At 36.9% G+C, this 17,084-nt stretch overlaps 1 protein-coding gene across 7 annotated transcripts in view; it reads right to left on the reverse strand.

Annotated features, from left to right (window-relative positions):
• The window catches only part of SOX5 (SRY-box transcription factor 5), a 474,102-nt gene that overhangs the window by 378,018 nt on the left and 79,000 nt on the right, over positions 1–17,084 (reverse strand). The window contains exons 1-2 of one of the 7 annotated variants that reach the window (XM_058282908.1): positions 13,524–13,677; positions 12,344–12,441 (exon numbers count right to left, since the gene is read on the reverse strand). The exons of 1 other annotated variant lie outside the window; for it this stretch is intronic. In XM_058282908.1, coding sequence (XP_058138891.1) covers positions 12,344–12,381 — 38 coding nt within the window. In that variant the 5' untranslated portion in view covers positions 12,382–12,441; positions 13,524–13,677. Of the gene's footprint in view, positions 1–12,343; positions 12,442–13,101; positions 13,304–13,523; positions 13,678–17,084 lie in introns of those variants that run through there. 5 more of the 7 variants (XM_058282904.1, XM_058282907.2, XM_058282909.1 and 2 more) reach the window with 5 other exon arrangements.

The raw sequence follows: 17,084 nt of genomic DNA on the forward strand, positions 1-17,084 counted from the left end.
CACTTCTTACTAAAGCATGCACTCCTTTCTCAAGAGCTCAAAAGGTCTCAACATGTCTTTTGTAAATCAGACAGTCTAGACAAATCCATAAGCTAACACACTCTTACAGCCCAGATTTCCTAATATTTAAAAGGACAAAATATAGTTCAGTTAAGGAAAACACAACAGGTCAAATTTTTACTTTGTCAAAAATTGACTTAGTGCCTACTGTGTGCCAAGCGGCAATCTATAATAAAGCTTACCAACTACTCTGCACATTTAAAAACTTCTAGTGTATATTATTTACCAATATTCTTTTATTGAGCATTTTGTGATTTCTCTCTTACCTTTAAGAAAAGGAAATAGGTCAAATAATTAGATTTTGTCTATAATTTACTATTGACAGCATGGTTTTCCCTTACTGAATTAATGAAGAAACAGATAAAACAGCATTGGTCTGGTTTAATACTATAAATTCAGAACAAATGGGAAAGCATTAAATTCAGAAGTGCTTCTGGACCATTAACTTCCATGCTGATTTGACATGCACCATAGTACTCAGGCAACAGACTCAGGAATATAACCTATTCCTAAAGCAAACAGTTTTTTATCTCATAACCATCTGGGATTCTCGTCCTAAGGGCCACTTGCTCAGTGTTGCCTGGTATATTTTAATATCCTGAGGAATAACAGTAAGACTTACTTTATTAGTGAAACCCATTTTGCCAGGACAAGACTGACATAGAAGAGATGATGGAGGGAACACGATTTTGGCTGAGGCCCTTGTTTTCATTATTCAGCTCAAGAAAATCATTGGTTATACAGGCTTTCAAAACCCTATGGTTTTTCTAACGTACCAATAAAAGTGATACCATTCATAACGTGGACAGTGGTCTCTTTCATAGATCGCCGATAGTCGCAAACTTACGTGCCAAGCAGATGGTGGAAATCTGTTTTGTATAAAATGTGCGCTTTTTTCCCCAACTGTGTTCTTTGTATTCATATTCAGCCTAGGTTTTAGCCATCAAAACACTGGCACTATGTCGATCATTAGCAGCATTTTAGACAACTGGCAACTAAGGTATTCACTGTTCTCCACAAAATGTTCAGCTAATATTTCCCAGATGTATAATTAAGGCAAAAGATCATCTTCTTAAATTGCTATCAGCACTTTGGATGGCTTCTGGCTTTCAACAGATTATATCAGTGAAAACAATTTTATATCAAAAATAAGGGTTTTGTTTCTTGGGTGATTTCATTGGCTTGTTTTACAGCTGCACATAAAAAGAAATCTATATATTTTCCCTCAAGCTTCATCTACAATCTGCGGAATACATAGCTAATGGATAAACCTCTCTTGATTCTCTTACCAGTGAAAATCTTTAATGTATTGTATTGTACAGTAATAATATCTTCAAGTTATTTAATTTTTTTCTCATTTTCAAAAATTGGTACAAATAATTCGTAAAGAGGTAGATTTTGTATGACACTGCTTTAACCTTAACAGACAATCACAAAATATAATGCAAAAACAAATGAATTTTAATTTGCACAGGTTAAAGAATAGTAATACGTTAAATCAACAAATTCATTTTTAAAAATATTTGATATACTGAGAATATTTCAGATTTCATATATGTAGATGAAAAGAGATGTGTTTTTAAGATAATTAGTGGTAAGCAGAGAAAACTATATCTATATTGCTGCAATTTAAGTACACATTACTGGGCTTAATAATCCTCAGTACACTTATGACAATTACAGTTATATTAACTATGAAATCAAATATAATCACATCAGTTTCTTACAGGTATTTTACATGCTAAAATGACTTTCAAATATCAGATTAGTACACTAAAAACAAAAACATAAAAATGTTTATTCAAGTGCTGACCCTTTTACATTTGCCAAAAATTAAATGTAGTTTTAAAATTTTGAATTCAGTGACTTCCATTCTTTCATTCAGAGATAAATTTTCATGAATTTAAGCCTATTCATTAGCATCAGGGAATAAATAATTCCATATTATTTTTAAGTCCATTTTATAGAAGCATGGATGACACCCAAAAAATTTAAGTTGACTTATATGTCACAAAATTTTAATTCTTGATTTAGAAACTGTAGGAACATACGCCAACTCTACAAATCAATAAAAGCTGGATTATAAAACATATTAACAGTAAGTTGCCCAATTGGATTATTTCCAGATTTTCTTTCTGCTTTAACAATTCCCTTTTGTCCTACACTTATAGGTAGTTGTGGTTCAATAAATAAGGTTCTTTATCTCTTTTTCCTTACAATCTTTATATCAGTAGCAGAAAAATAAGAGAATAACCCCAAATTTTTCTTCCTAAATTAAAAGTGTCAGGAAGAGAATAAAAAATTCTACATCATAATTATTAAACAAAGAATTAATTCTATCATCTAACTAATATCTATGTTATCTCAAGTATTTGAATCTATATTTAAACCTTTTAACTCATTTCTATGAGGATTTCATGATAACATATTCATATTTTAAAAGTATAGTTCAAAGGAAGGTTTGGGGTATGTAAAGATTATGTTGCTGAAGGTATAGCTATATGTTTCCCCCCCAAACCTTGCATTAAAGAAATAGCATGTAATCTGCCGAATATATCATATAAACAGTATGCAAACTTTATCCTCTTAGATAATGTAGCTTTTTGAAGGCATCTCTCGTCATTTGTTGATCTATTCTCTAGCCTCATAAGGTTTAACATTTCTTTGTTTAAAATGGCCAACTAGCAACTAAAGGATAATGGGTTGACCAGTCTGATGCTGAAGCTAATAATAGCCTACTTTGTTTTGAGAAATACTTAAAGTTTTTCTTTGGACTACCTGGATATAATCATCATTAATCCTGCCACTTTCTAGACCAATAATTTATTTATTCATAGAAAGACATATACTATCTAGGGCTCCTGTGTGGTCCTAATGCTCCACTGTCTGATATTTTTTCTTTTTTCCTTTCATTTTATTCTTATAAATACATGCTCAGCTCCTTTCCCTAAAGTACCACTCGTGCTTTTCATATACTGCAACGGTTCAGTATTTCATACATAATTTATTTTTCAAAATATTTGTGATAGTTGAGGATGGTGATCTGATGCACTTAAGAATTTCAAAAACATAGAATATGAATCTTATCTTTTGAAACACTTCAAATAGCCCATAGCGAGCCTTGGGCACTTAATGCCAAGTAAGAACTAGACATGGTTCTTAGATTGAGAACTCCTACAATATACTATGGTTACTTGTCATTGGACAACACCACCCGACTGATATGTAAACTGAGAAGTGAGTCAACATGTAAAGGCCGCTTATATGATACACTCTGTCTCTAAATAGCTGCATAAATGCACGAATTGTGACCAGGAGAATAAGGGGCTATGGGCTTTTCAAAGATAGTTCAAAGTGATGAAATTTCAGAGTTGCGAGATGTTAGAAATTACCCAGCCCATTCCCAAAGAGGTCTCAATTCACAGCGAAGAACTAGAACTTGATAACTCATTCCTAGCTAATAACATTTTCTACTATGCTACACTTCAAAAAAAAAAAAAAAATCAAAAACCAGTGAAGAGACCGGCAAATGAAAACCCTTACCAAAAAGAGGAAATGATTTTATTCTTTAGGAGAAATATTCAAAATCCCCATAAAAATTCAAAACCGTTCATTTAAAATATATTCCTTATGCCTATATAACATACACCTTTCTCATGATCTCCCTTGATCCACCATCTCAGACATCCCCAAATGTTGCTCAAGCACACCTTGATTCACCCAACTTCTTGAATTCAAAAGTTCAACTGAATACATGAACCATTACACCACCTTCAGGTTTTAGGGGCCAGCATACCATTATATTTCCCTGTAGCTTACAACATAGGATTCTGTGCTGCATATGAGGAATTGGGAACGAATGCTGATTTTAGTTCTACGAAATATTTCTTCCTTTCAAGACTTTCTCCTGAAAACTGCAGCTTCATTGGGAATTGGTAGGATTTGTTCAAAAGATCAGTCACTCTATGTGACATAGTTTCTCCTGATTTTCTAAATTTTGTATGGGCTTGGTGTGTAATCTTTACATTCCCCAAAATAAACCCTTCACAAAACTGTTAATGACTCATTAATTACCTTTTAATTTATAAATAAAAGTCTATATTTCTGCTTCTTCACTTTGATTCTTCAAATTGTCTCAGGATCTTTTGGATAATACTTTATTTTTCTAGAAGAATACTTTTTAAAGCATTTTTATAGGTCAAATTAGATTACTTTCACAGTAGTGCTTATACATTTGTACTATTGATATTTATATCCCCTAAGACTTAGGGCTCTAAAATCAATCCCTTTCTCTCTACTTGCCAAATTCTAGCTATGTTCAGGACTGGAGGGAAATAGAAGTTCTTCCCTCCGTAGTAGCATACATTGTTCTCTTTTGTTTCCATGCCTAGGTGTTCTATTTGACTAAATGGCACTTTACATGTTAAGTAAAAGTTTTCTTCACGTCCTGATTATGCTGAGAGAGAGGACAAATAATTTGAAACTGATAGTGTACATTCAGTTATCATTCATTCAAGGTCAAAGTTGAATTAGCGAATGATTCAGAAATTGAATAGTTGTACCACCAGTTCATTCTTTTTTCTACTAAATCACAGGGACAGTGTACATTACCCTAAATAATCCTCAACATGGTTCTCTATAGTGCAGGTAAGAAAGAAGAAAGGAAGTATTAAAGTTACTTTTGTGCGGCATCTCCTGCAAACTCTTTCAGACATGTTATGAAACTCAAGAGCAGATGAAAACAGGGGAAGACAGAGACCTCAGGAAAAGTAAAAAAAAAATAAATAATGTCTTCAGACTTTGTAAACTATTGGCCAACAAATGCTAATCCAGGGTAAATAATGAAAAGGAAGAACTGTATGCAAATAAATGATACCTTGATTTGATCAACTTAACTCTTTTCAAATAAAAATACTTCAGAACGTTCGTTATCAGACAGCCTATACTATCACTGGATGAAACTAAATAACATGAATAAAGTATTATTTGCTCATTTTGTGGTCTCTTATGTGAGAGTATATTTCTCATGTCAATGCTTGTGTTTGTCACCAGGATGCTTTTTTATTAGAAAAATATAAAATGGTTTAAAACGGCGTGTCAACAGACAATTTATGTAAAAATTCCAGAAAGGAGTTCTACAACAAACTCTCCCCTTGGTATCTTGATCCTATTTAATATAAAAAGAGGAAACAGAGCGCAAATCAGCAATATAGAGTAAATTACAACATTTTGAAGTAAAGTGGATTAAAAATGTACCAGGAAAAGATGGTCTGGGTTTGTGTCTTCTTTTCCTACTAGGTTAAGAAATTAACAACAGGGCAAAGCTGATTAACCCTTTTGGGTCTTTTCTCAATGTTTCTGAAGTCCTAATGGAGAGGACAAGTTGATTATGAGAATCATGCTCAGGGTCCCAACTTCCTAACTCTCTAAAACTTCCAATATCAAAACCTTATGAGGTTTTGATGCTGCTCTTTTTATTTTGGGCCCTATATAGTGAATTTAATTTCTTCCTCTTACATCAGTTCTCATTGCATCTGATTCTTAGGCTTCATATAAATGGGTGAGGAAAGCTAGTATGCATAGAATATAACACAACCCTATGCATCTCTGGACTGAGGATTATTACTCCGGAGCTACACATACATTTTTATGAAAGATCATATCTTCTTCTGTTTTTTAACATTTTCTTTTCTAAAACACACATTCTTTCAAAGATGTGAAGAGCAGAAATAGAAACGCTGCTACATATGAAAGTTTCTATGGAGTTGCTGCCAGCAGCTTTTCTTTACAGTGTTACTCTTACCTACAGTATGTGTTGGCACTGGCAGGTAGCCCTAATTCGTTAGTAGCCAAATTATTTTTGTCCCTGAAGTATGAGAAATCTCCATAGCACATGAATGAGACACGGTTTACTAGTTTACACACAGCTTTAGAACTCCAAGGAACCAACACTCATTCACAAATGCTTTCATTTCAGCAAAGAGAAGGCCCACAGAACGCTGGAGAGATGCACTTTGAATCTCTGGTCCCCTTTCTCCAAGAGAAGATACAGAGAAAAAAATATTTTTAACTTCAATTAAGAACTTTGGTCCTTCACACAAGAAGAATAAACAGCTCCCTGTTCTCCACACTCCACATTTCATTTAAGTCCAAATATTTCAGTCAAAGGTATTAACAAAAAAGCATCATTTAGTAATAAACCTAAATGTCTCCACATAAAAATCCATTACGACGGCATAGTAAGCTTAGCTAATGTATTCCGCAGCAACTAGCATCCTCGTATTGCATGATCACCAGCAACATTTACACACTGCTGTACCACATTCACCAAGTGACAGAGAAAAACAGCAAGAAGAAATAAGCAACACTTCGAAATAAACACCTAAACAAGTGATGATTCAGCCACAGCAAGAGAATCTGAATTTCAAGGCAAGGCAAACGTAAATGAATGAACGCTAAAGAGCCAAATGACTGAAATGTTACTTAGATCAAAGGAAGAGAGATTTGAAATACAATGAGTCCAGTTCGGTTTTGAATTGATTTAAGGTTTGGCACTGATTTCAAATGTCTATGAATATCCACAGGCTTTTGCTTTTAATTTTCCTTCTGTCGTGTTTTATGGGCAAAAAAAGTCCTTAAACTACCTTGTAATAGATTAATTACTTTCAAGCTGGGTGACAAAAGGGCATAATGACCGGAAAATGATACAAAAGGAAAAGAAAAAGCATGTTAAAAGTTTATCAACAAACCTGGGTAATTCTCCTGAAGTACAGATTAAGGTTCAGTGGTTCCAAACTGGCAGCATTCAAGTTGGGTTCATATTTGGGTTTTTCGTTTTGTTTGTTTTTTAAACCACCTGTCCTAAAACGACATTGTTTATGCTAATTATCTTTGTTTATGCCACAATTCTGTTTGTTTACTACATTATTTTAAAATACCATATCCTTATAAACAGTTCTCACCAGAATTCTTCTAAATCTTGTTTCGGTCTGGTCCTCCTCGGCAGCCCACTGAGCAGCAGAAAGCAGCTCTACAGTGAAGGCGCAAGAGCTGGGAACAACTTTGAGGCTGACTCCTCAGGCTGGCAAAGGCAGGGAGTACTGCTGAGGTTTCACGCTCAGCCTTCAAGGGAAAAGGATACTGAACGTGGAGAAATGCAACACCCCCCTAACGGACAGGCAGCACCATACGCCACAGCATCTCCAGAGGAGATGAGGGAACTCTCGATTAGTAAGGAGAGAACAGATCACGTTAAAGGGGACGAAGAACAGCTTCCAAACTGCAGGCGAAGACACAGGAATGGGAAGGGGCAAAAATGTCTCCTCCTGCACCACTATCAGCTCCTGGTTAAAATGAGTATGAGGCTTTCTCCTAAAGTAGGTCCAAATCAACAAATACTTAAGCAAAATAGTATCGATCATTAAAATGTATCTTTCTTCAAAAAATCACTTGATCATGCTCATCTCATATTATACTTAATATAAATGATGAGCCTATCAATCAATGAAGATAAGGGAGGAATAAAGGAAGACTTTGCTGTTTTAGTACAACTCTTGCACAGCAAAAATTTTTCATTAAGAAGAAGATATTTCATCCTTTGGTTAAGTCCTTGAACATCTTTAGTTACCTGATAGCCATCTGAGTCAAAGACCTGGCACACTGGAACTCCATGTGAGTTATAGAAGAGAACAACCTAGACTGGTTTATTTCCCACACTGGTAGTTAACCTCATTAAAATTATAAATGGATAACAAATTACAGAAGAAAACAAAAATCCATCAGTTATACTTAGCTAATATATAAAAAGAGAGGTGTTCAACCTACATAATGAACATCTGCATTATACCATATACTCATTAGGTGGCTGAACAATTGATAGTGGAAAGAGCTAGGCAATAAAAATCAGACTTTACCCATGAAGGCTATTTTTGATTTGTAAATAAATGTATCATAAATTTAATCCATTTGTAGTAGCTTGCAACTCTATGGAGACGTAATGTGCTTCAGAAACAGAACAGGTCTTAGTATTTGCCTGTCATGTATGACACACATACATCTCTTAGTTAAGAGCTTCCTAAGAACAGGCAAATACTTTATCATATGTTTATCCGATCTGAGAAACATAAGACTGCCCCAACATGAGACATAATCACAATATTCACATGCTCCTCTTTCTACCGAGCCTGCTAAACCCTGAGCAGTACAGAGTGCCACCTGACGCTTAACCCTTAATCGTCCCTAGTTGTCGGTCAGGACTGCCAAGGCATCGGGACAGCACTCTAGCAGGTGTGACAGAAGTGTGCTTTATCCACTGCGTCACACAAGCTGCACGCCAAACAATATCCTAGCTCAGGTAATCTGTAAATTATTGAGATGGAAATTAAAAATCTATAATGAGTAGAAGGGACATTTTCCTCTATAAAGTAGGAATAAACAAAAAATAAGTAAAAAGAATAAAGGCAGATATTGGGAACATCCTGAAAACATAACATGGAACTTAGAGTTTTACTGTCACCATGAGGTGACAGAATGTGAACAGAGAACTTTCCTTTGACTCACACCTAGAGGTTACCTGCTAATCTGAATATACTTATCACTCATGAATGAAATACTCCCTAAAAGTTCCTAATTAAGCTTAAAAAATTTATATAGTAACGAATATTGTTACTGTGGTACACTTTATATAATTAAAGTACCACTAAAGTCAAAGACAAGATATTCTCATAACCTGATAAAAGTAATTTTTATGGCAATTTTACAAATTAGGTTTTTATAGTACCCGATGAACATGTCTTTCTTTAGAAAACCACTCCAAAAGTTTTCTAAAGAGAAAAAAAATATTCCTTTAATCAAAGGGACCCACAAATAATGTGTGGGGATATAAAATAAATAAGTTCATTTCACTGCACAAAGGTTTTACTTTTAGTGTTCCCTTCAACATCTAAAGATAATCTGTTGTCTGCACCCGTCTTGAATGAAGCAATGAAATAAGTGATACTCTAAGCTTAATCTGCTTTATCCTACTACATTTGAGCTCAACTTTGGTTTTTCTTTCCAGACATTAGCAGAAATGTTTTCTTAAGCCATCATCATACAGGTGCTTCTTAATTAAGACTCTAACATAAACCAAGTAGAAAATGGAACAAGTAACTTAACCGTAAATCATTACATTACAAATGGGACAAATATGAATATGAAAGAAACAGAATACAATATTATTGATAGCCTATCAGCAATTGCTTACTTTTCATTCATCTGAATCAAAATAACATTGAAATTTAAGACAATTACATTTAAATATTTTTATTTGAGGAGTATTAAGAAATAGGTGGTATTCTCAAAGGAAAAGTCCTTTGTGACAAGTGGAATTTTTCATTATTTATATTCAGTTATATATAAATTCAGTGACTTCTTTAAAAAAATTTAGGAGAGTTCAAATGTTCATCCTAATGACACTATTACTAGCACTTAGATCATGCTGCCAGTTATGTTTCCTCTAAATATTACAATGTAACATTTTTCTTACAACAAATTCTTTAGAACACATTTTGCCTATTTGCCTCCCACCTGAGAGTTTGTGCATTTCATTAATCGTAATCAGTTACGAAAGGGATGCCTCCATATAAAAGTAAAATATTGCAACTTGACTTTAAAGAATCACGGTTCAATTTGCTCTACCTCCTGAACATTTTTTAACAGACAATGAAACTGCTACTACTTCTGAATAATTTAACAACTGTTTATTAGTCTGATAGTATTGAGTATGTTCATTTCTAAGGCTGGCTACAGACATATACAAATCTAAAGCCAAATTTTGCTCCTGATTATTTAGTTTCCTTGAAGTTTCAAACAGTCTTCAGGTTGGAAAGAACAATAAAAGATGGGCAAGACCTAACCCATGAAATTAGGAAAAAAATCATATAAAACTTTCACAGTACTTGAAACCCAAGCAACTTTATAAGTTCTCTAGAGCAAAGTTCAATATTAAATAAAATAATTTAGAAGTCTTTTCAGACTTCTGTGTTTGAGTGCAAAAACTCATATATAGAAGATGAGCAAGTAAAATAAAAATTAATGGTCAATAGAAATTATGTATCTACATGATGAAAAATTGCAAATAGTTCAAAGAGAAGAAAGAAATAAAGGAAAGAAAGAAAAGAAAAAGAAAGAAAGAAAAGGAAAGAAGACTGATTATATATGATCGTTTAGTTACATTATTTACCTCCTTTGGCATACAAAAATATTTAATATTGTATCTGCATGATATATACTGTAAGTGGGTGACTATAGATACACTCACTCATATAGATTAAATATAAACAAATAGCTGTGATTTGTATGCATTTCCAGTTACAAACACTGGGGAAATTATTAAGAAATTGTATATTATATGACATTTTTCAAAATCACTTTGGCTGATATTTCCAAATACACTGTCCATATTGACAACTCTATTCATTATTGCTTATTTAATTAGTCAGTTATAAAAGCATGACTCTGGGTGACAAAAAATTGAATTCTCACCAGAAAGAAAAAAAAAAAATGGAAGAGCATCAGAATAGGAAAGGTAAAAGTTTAGTTTAAAAAGAGACAATTGAAAAAGTACAAATAAAGAAGCTTGCCTATATAGACAAACAGGCTATAGCCTATTACTTGTAACTCCCTTTTTATAAGAACAATCTGGTAACATGCTTACAAATCACAGAGTTTTATTTTCAAGAAGTAAAATTAGGGTTAAAGAATATTATCATTTAAGTACTACTCTAAACATCCTAGAAAACTTACTCTCTGGAATTAGCAAATTGCTACATCAGCCAATCGTATGTTCCAGTATAAATAATTTAATCTCACATGCTAAATAAGGCTATATTTCCAAGTGAAAGCTAACTAATTTAAAAAGTTAATATATAGGACCTTGAAAAAAAATTCAAAACTGTTGAGAATTCTCAACCATTCAATGAGCTTATATAGTGGGGAGGTACCTTAATTAAAATAAAAAATAAAAAAGAGGAAAAGTAGTATATACAGTGTGGCTACTTTACTTTCTTCCCTGACCTAACTGGCATCTCTAAAATGTGACCACATTCAACCACATTCATCATTTTATTCTCAATACTCTTTTCCTCTTTCAATGCTTCACTTCTAGAATGTTTTAATCTTTGTCCTTTCTTTTTTCGTCTTTTCATATCAAATTCAGTCGTTTGAGCGATGAACAGCTTGACTTAGCATATTTTTAACCAGCTGGTCTAGCACCTAGCTTGCATTGCATAGTCAGATACAACAAATGTTTATACAGAAGGTAGCTTTCATGAAAATGAAAAAAAAAAAAAAAAAAGCCTGGGTATCATGCATCCTGGCTTTTTTTAGCTTTTAAAAAAATCACCATACAGAATGCAAAGTTTGAATTCTTTTTAATGGCAAACAAAATTCTATTTATAGTTCACAGAAATGAACTTATGCTGGGATAAGAACTCAAATTTAAAAATTGCAATGTGTACTTATAGGAACACGAAGAGGGCTAAAATTCTTTCAAAGCCCTGCTTTAGTGGCAACAACATCAAACGGAAGGATATTGCACATATCTCTATACATAGGAGCGACTTAATTACAAATACACTTATTTTCATCATAGCAGAAAGGAAAAGGAGAGTAAATCAGAATTCAGTTGAAGACAGCTGGCGCAAAAAGTGGCCACCAGAACTTAGACAGGGTTCATCCCCGTCCTCGCCTTTTCCATCTTTTCTGACACTTCACGAATAGCCTAGTAACATTGTTGTCATTGTAAATTTTCTTTAAAAAAAAAAAAAAAAACCTGCTCCCGTATCAACAAAAGGTCATGTGCTTTGCTAAGCGCTTCCAAAGTTTTACGGCAGGATCACATCAGAACTTGCTGCCTCCGTTTCCACCGCCACTAAGGTCTTTCTGTCAGTTCCAGCAACGGCACGAGACAGAGATGCTGAAAAGGGTAACAGTGCACCCCAAAAAAGCATGTTTAGGAGGTGTCGAAGGGGGAAGATTCGAGCGCGGAAGGAAGTCTGGGGGAGCCCGAGGCGGCGAGCGGCCGCCGGGGCGAGGGATGCTCCGCGCCGCCAGTTTCCTGTCTGGGAGCCGCCTCCGGACCCGAGCGCGCGGCGCCGGGACTCGGCCGAGCGGCTCGAGTCGGTCCCGCCGCCGCCGGCAGCGCCCCCCGCCCGCGCCCCCCGCCGCGGCGTCCCGGCCGCCTCGCCCCGCCGCGCCCCGGGGGAGCGCGGGACTCGCGCCGCGCCGGGGGGCGCGCACTCACCTTTCAAACTCCTGAGGTAAATCAGGGTCAGTGAGCATGCTGGAAAAGCACAGTTTCCCTTTGTCACCGCAGCCACCTCTGCGCGTCTCCAACTGAACCTGTCAAGTGAGTCCAAACCTTCTAAACCAATTGATTTCCCGAGTCCCTCGCCCTCTCCCCGCGGCCCCTCCCCGCGCCGCGCCGAGGGCTCCTTGACCGGGCTCTTAAAGGGGCCGCGCGCTCCCAGCCGGGCCGCGGCGCCCCCCGCGCGAGCCGCGCGAGCCCCGCGCCGCCGCGGGCCCCGGGAGCAGCTCGGGGTGCCCGGCCCTGCCTGGCAGTTCCCTCTCCCAGCCTCGCTGAATGGGAGAAGTCAACTCATTGAACGCGACTCCCAGGCTCTCCTCTAAATAATAAAAGTCACACACGCACGCACACACACACACACACACACACACGCCCCGGGATGATTTTTTTAAAAATGCGTTTGCGGCTGATTCTGAAGCAACTCTGGATCCCCACAGTCCCCCCCCCCCCCCAATTAAACGGCAGTTATTAACTAATTAAGAAAAAAAAATGAAACGCTAGCCGTCGCGTATTTTACACAAAGAATTGTGACTCCTCCTCAGCCCCTCTCAGGCTCCCCTCGGTGCGCACACGGAAACACACACACACTCCCGCACAACAATCGGGCATTGTTCTGCGGGAAGAAAAGCAACTTTGACAGATTGAAATATAGCAGAGGCCCCTTCGGGGAAACCTGTAAACAACTTGTCACTCACTCGGTCGGTCTCCCTGCTCGCCCGTGCTTTCCACAGAGTGGTGTGCACGTCCCGGCGACCCGACCAAAGTTTCCTCAGCGCCCAACTCCGGCAGCCACGCCGCGCGAGGCGGAGGGGAGCGGGGACCCAGGGCCGCCGCCCGGCGCTCCCCGGGCCGCCGCCGGGCACAAAGGGCCGGCCCTCACCCACTGTCCGGCCGGGGCGGGCTGGGGAGGGGGCCCTTCATCTCCTCAGCCCGGGCGGCCGCAGCGCCCACGGTGGCCCGGCCCGGGCTTCCCGGGACGCAGGCGGGCGGGCGGGCGGGGAACAGCGGCCCCCCGTCGCGGTCCCAATTATCTAGATAAAAATCGGGCGGGCGAGCGGGGTGATGAGGTACCGCACCTTTGACACGCGGTGACAGAGGCGCGCGCACAGACACTTACACAGACACGCAGGCAGGGCGGGGGGCCGCCCCTGCACCGCGGCGTCTGGTCAGGGCGCAGGCACACTCTGCCGACGCGGGCGAGTGTGCATTCCTCGCACACGCGCGCGCACACACACTCGCACGCTCTCCACTCCCGGCTGGGAGTGTTCCTTCTGCACAAAAGGCTACATTACAGAGCCCGCCCCAATAAGGGAAAGGGAGAGAGAAAAAAAAAGCCTTCCATTGTTGAGAGGGCAGGTCAGTTGATTAGATTTTCTGTGGAGAATTCCACGAGGAAATTCCCTTCAAAGCCGAAGTGATTAACTGGGGGCTATTCTGGAAATGGAGCAGACAATGGCTCAATAGTCTGCTCAGCCAATGTCCAGGCTGGCACTGAACTCACTTTAAAAAAATAAAAATAAAAGCCAGACTCCCTGTTCTTTTCCACACATTCCCCCCCCCCAGCCCCCTCCACTCCTTCCAACTTCCCCTCCCAATTCCTTTTATTTTGCAGCTGGACAACATTAAGGGCCTTTAAAACCACAAGGGTTGACCCCATAGCAGTTTGATTAGGTCCCACTTTTTTTTTTTTCCCTGGCGACAGGCAGACAGTAAGTTTACTCTTTGAGACATACACAATGACACACCATACACATACCCTAAACTGCAAAACCAATTATTAGCCTTGTCGTATTCATAAACGTATTCCTCATCCAGAGATTATAATTTTTTTTACAAAGTTGGTAACTTAATAAGGAACTACATAATTCACAGGTTATCCTAAAAATATATGTACATACATTACAAAACCAGTGTGGAATAAGATTTAAGCATGTCACTATGGAGTTAAAGCACCAACAAAACACAGAATTATGACCCACCCTGAAAAAGCTGTTAACAAGGGATGTGGCAAAAATGACTTGATGGTGACATGATTCTCATTTTCAGCAGTTGGGGAAGGGGAAAGGATATTACTCACTATTCTTTCTAGTCATTAGTCTCAAATTATTTTTTCATGACAGCAACGACCCATTCCTACATAGAGAAATGAGAACATTATAGTATTTCTTTTAAATATTCATCTTTTCAGCCCTTGAAGGACCTGCAATATAATATAGTCTAATTGGTAATGTATACAAAAATAATATTTTTTCTTCTATTGTTATCATTGGTTATGGGGATGAGGAAATGATAGCTACATACCCTTTTAAAATATGTTTTATAATTTTCCTAGTAGGGCATCTTGTTTCATCTTATCTGAAGAGAGGAAAATAAAGAAGGAGGAAGGGTAAGTTACAGGGAGCAAAGGGAGCTGGAGTCAGGAAGAGGAGGAGGCAGTGAAGAAAGGACAGAGGGAGAGCACAAGAAGGAGACTTAGTGGCAGCATAAAGATAGAAACAAAGATAATGGCCATAAGGCAGGATGCTGAGTTCCGTATGGTCCCAGCTGCTGCCGTGCTACAGCTACTACCTCTGGTTGTTTCTCTGAAACTCTAATCCAGAAGGTCACCAGAGCAGGTAAGAAATAGAGTTTGATTGTTTAAGGGCAGCTATAGTTTAAAAGAGAGCTGTTCATACCAGAATATTTATCTTAGAGACATTGCATAAATATATTTAAAAGTATACATATGCCAAGTAAACACAAAGAACATATATGAAAAGGTTAGGGGGTTTGGCAGTTAGTAAGAGCTCAACCTATTTCTAGAAGCATTCCTGAGACAATTTAAAGAATATTTCTTATATGATCATCTCTTCTAAAGGAGTTGAATTAGACTGGGAACTAGACAGAAAATTGCCAAATATAATAATAATCATCATAGTAATGAACATTTGAATTAATGGAATCTGGAGCTCATATGGAATTTTGTTCACATACATTAGCTCATGGATCAATACAGCACAGAAAGGAGTGCGTATGTACATCCCTAATTCTCCCAGTGTTTGAACTTGTGCAAAAGGAATTTAAAGTCATACAACTGGTTAGTGGCCTATTTGGTACTTGAAACCAGATCTATTTACTTACTTCACTTATAACACCATAATGTAGAATAAAAACTACTTTCTGGAATTTATAACCAAATGAAAATCCCAAAATCGTGTTGCTATTTAACCACCTAATATTGTTTCAGATAATTATTTATTAAAAAATAAGTTTGATGCAAGTTATTACTATCTTTGATAATCAAATGGAATAAATATTTAAAACGGTAACTCTCTAGGCTGTAAAAGTTTTCTTTTCCTTTCATTTGAACTCTTATTGCAAACTAGCATTTCTGCAAGATTTTAGAATTTCAGCATAAGGGAAAAGATTTCCACACTGTTCTGGTCAAATCCCGATATTGGAAACTTAATTAAGTGACTGAAATTATCTAATCGATTCAATACTTTTAAGTGATTGCTACTTGAGTACCATCTTTAGAATTTAATATTAAATATTAAAATGTTTAAAATTAAATAGGGACTAGTACATAATGTATGCAAGTAAACTAAATAGTTTATCAGTTGTCTGAAAAGTTTAAGATGTTCATTTGGTTACATATCTAGTATCTTCCACATCAGAGCTAATATTCCCATGTAATATGTGATATACTGTCATAAGATTCCAGGAGGTTTCATAATGTTTGTGGATTGAGAAACTTTAGAATCTTTATTTAGTCAAGAAACAAACACTTAGCTTAACTACCAAGCTAAGTGCTAAGGATTGAAAAGAATTAAAGAAAAATGTGCAACAAATATAATAGAAAAAAAAAGGCCGAACTTCAAATTAATTGATTAGTATCTAAGCCTTCCTAGGTAAATTTGGTTTTTAAAAAGTTAAAAAATACATAAAAAGAAAATGAATAAAAAACAATGGTGAAAACTAAATTGAACAATTATTAAAATGGTGGGAAATAAAAATATGATCTACACATTCAGAGAAGACCAAAGAACAAACTACTACAGAAACCTTATAAAACAATTTTTCATTTAATGAGTCTCCTTGATACTGCAGCAGCAGTATTATGGAAAATAGAATGAAACTGAAAAAGTGTGCTTTTGTGCTCATGTTGTTTCTATTGCAAATATAAAAAGGGTCTCACACAGGCTAAGGAATTACAAGATATGTGAGAGAACACTGCTGGGAAATACTAAAAAGACCATCAAGAACTTTTAAGATCATAAACAAGTTATTTCCAGATTTAACTCCTTTTCTGGCACAGTATCACACAAATACTCATACCCTGATTTTAAAGGACATATATTCATGCCCCTTTTTAAGACAGTTCAAAATATCTTCTAATTTAATTACTGATATTGAAATTATATACAGTTGTTTGTACAGATTATACTTTAATATTTTATATACGTTGCTAACATCAAGCTACAGTTTTTACACTTTATGGAATTTGGCAGGTTATTTTTGAGAACTAAAACTTTATTATTATAACCACAAATAATTTAGAGCATATTGGTGATAGACAATACCAATGTTATATTGAATAAACCTGTCACAAGAAGCATTAAGAAAATGTTCACCTATTTTTTTTCTGCACTGTTACTTAGTATGTCACAAAAACTGTTAAGAACAAAACTAAACCACA

The sequence above is a fragment of the Dasypus novemcinctus genome, chromosome 20, assembly GCF_030445035.2.
Source record: "Dasypus novemcinctus isolate mDasNov1 chromosome 20, mDasNov1.1.hap2, whole genome shotgun sequence".
Taxonomy (NCBI): Eukaryota; Metazoa; Chordata; class Mammalia; order Cingulata; family Dasypodidae; genus Dasypus; species Dasypus novemcinctus.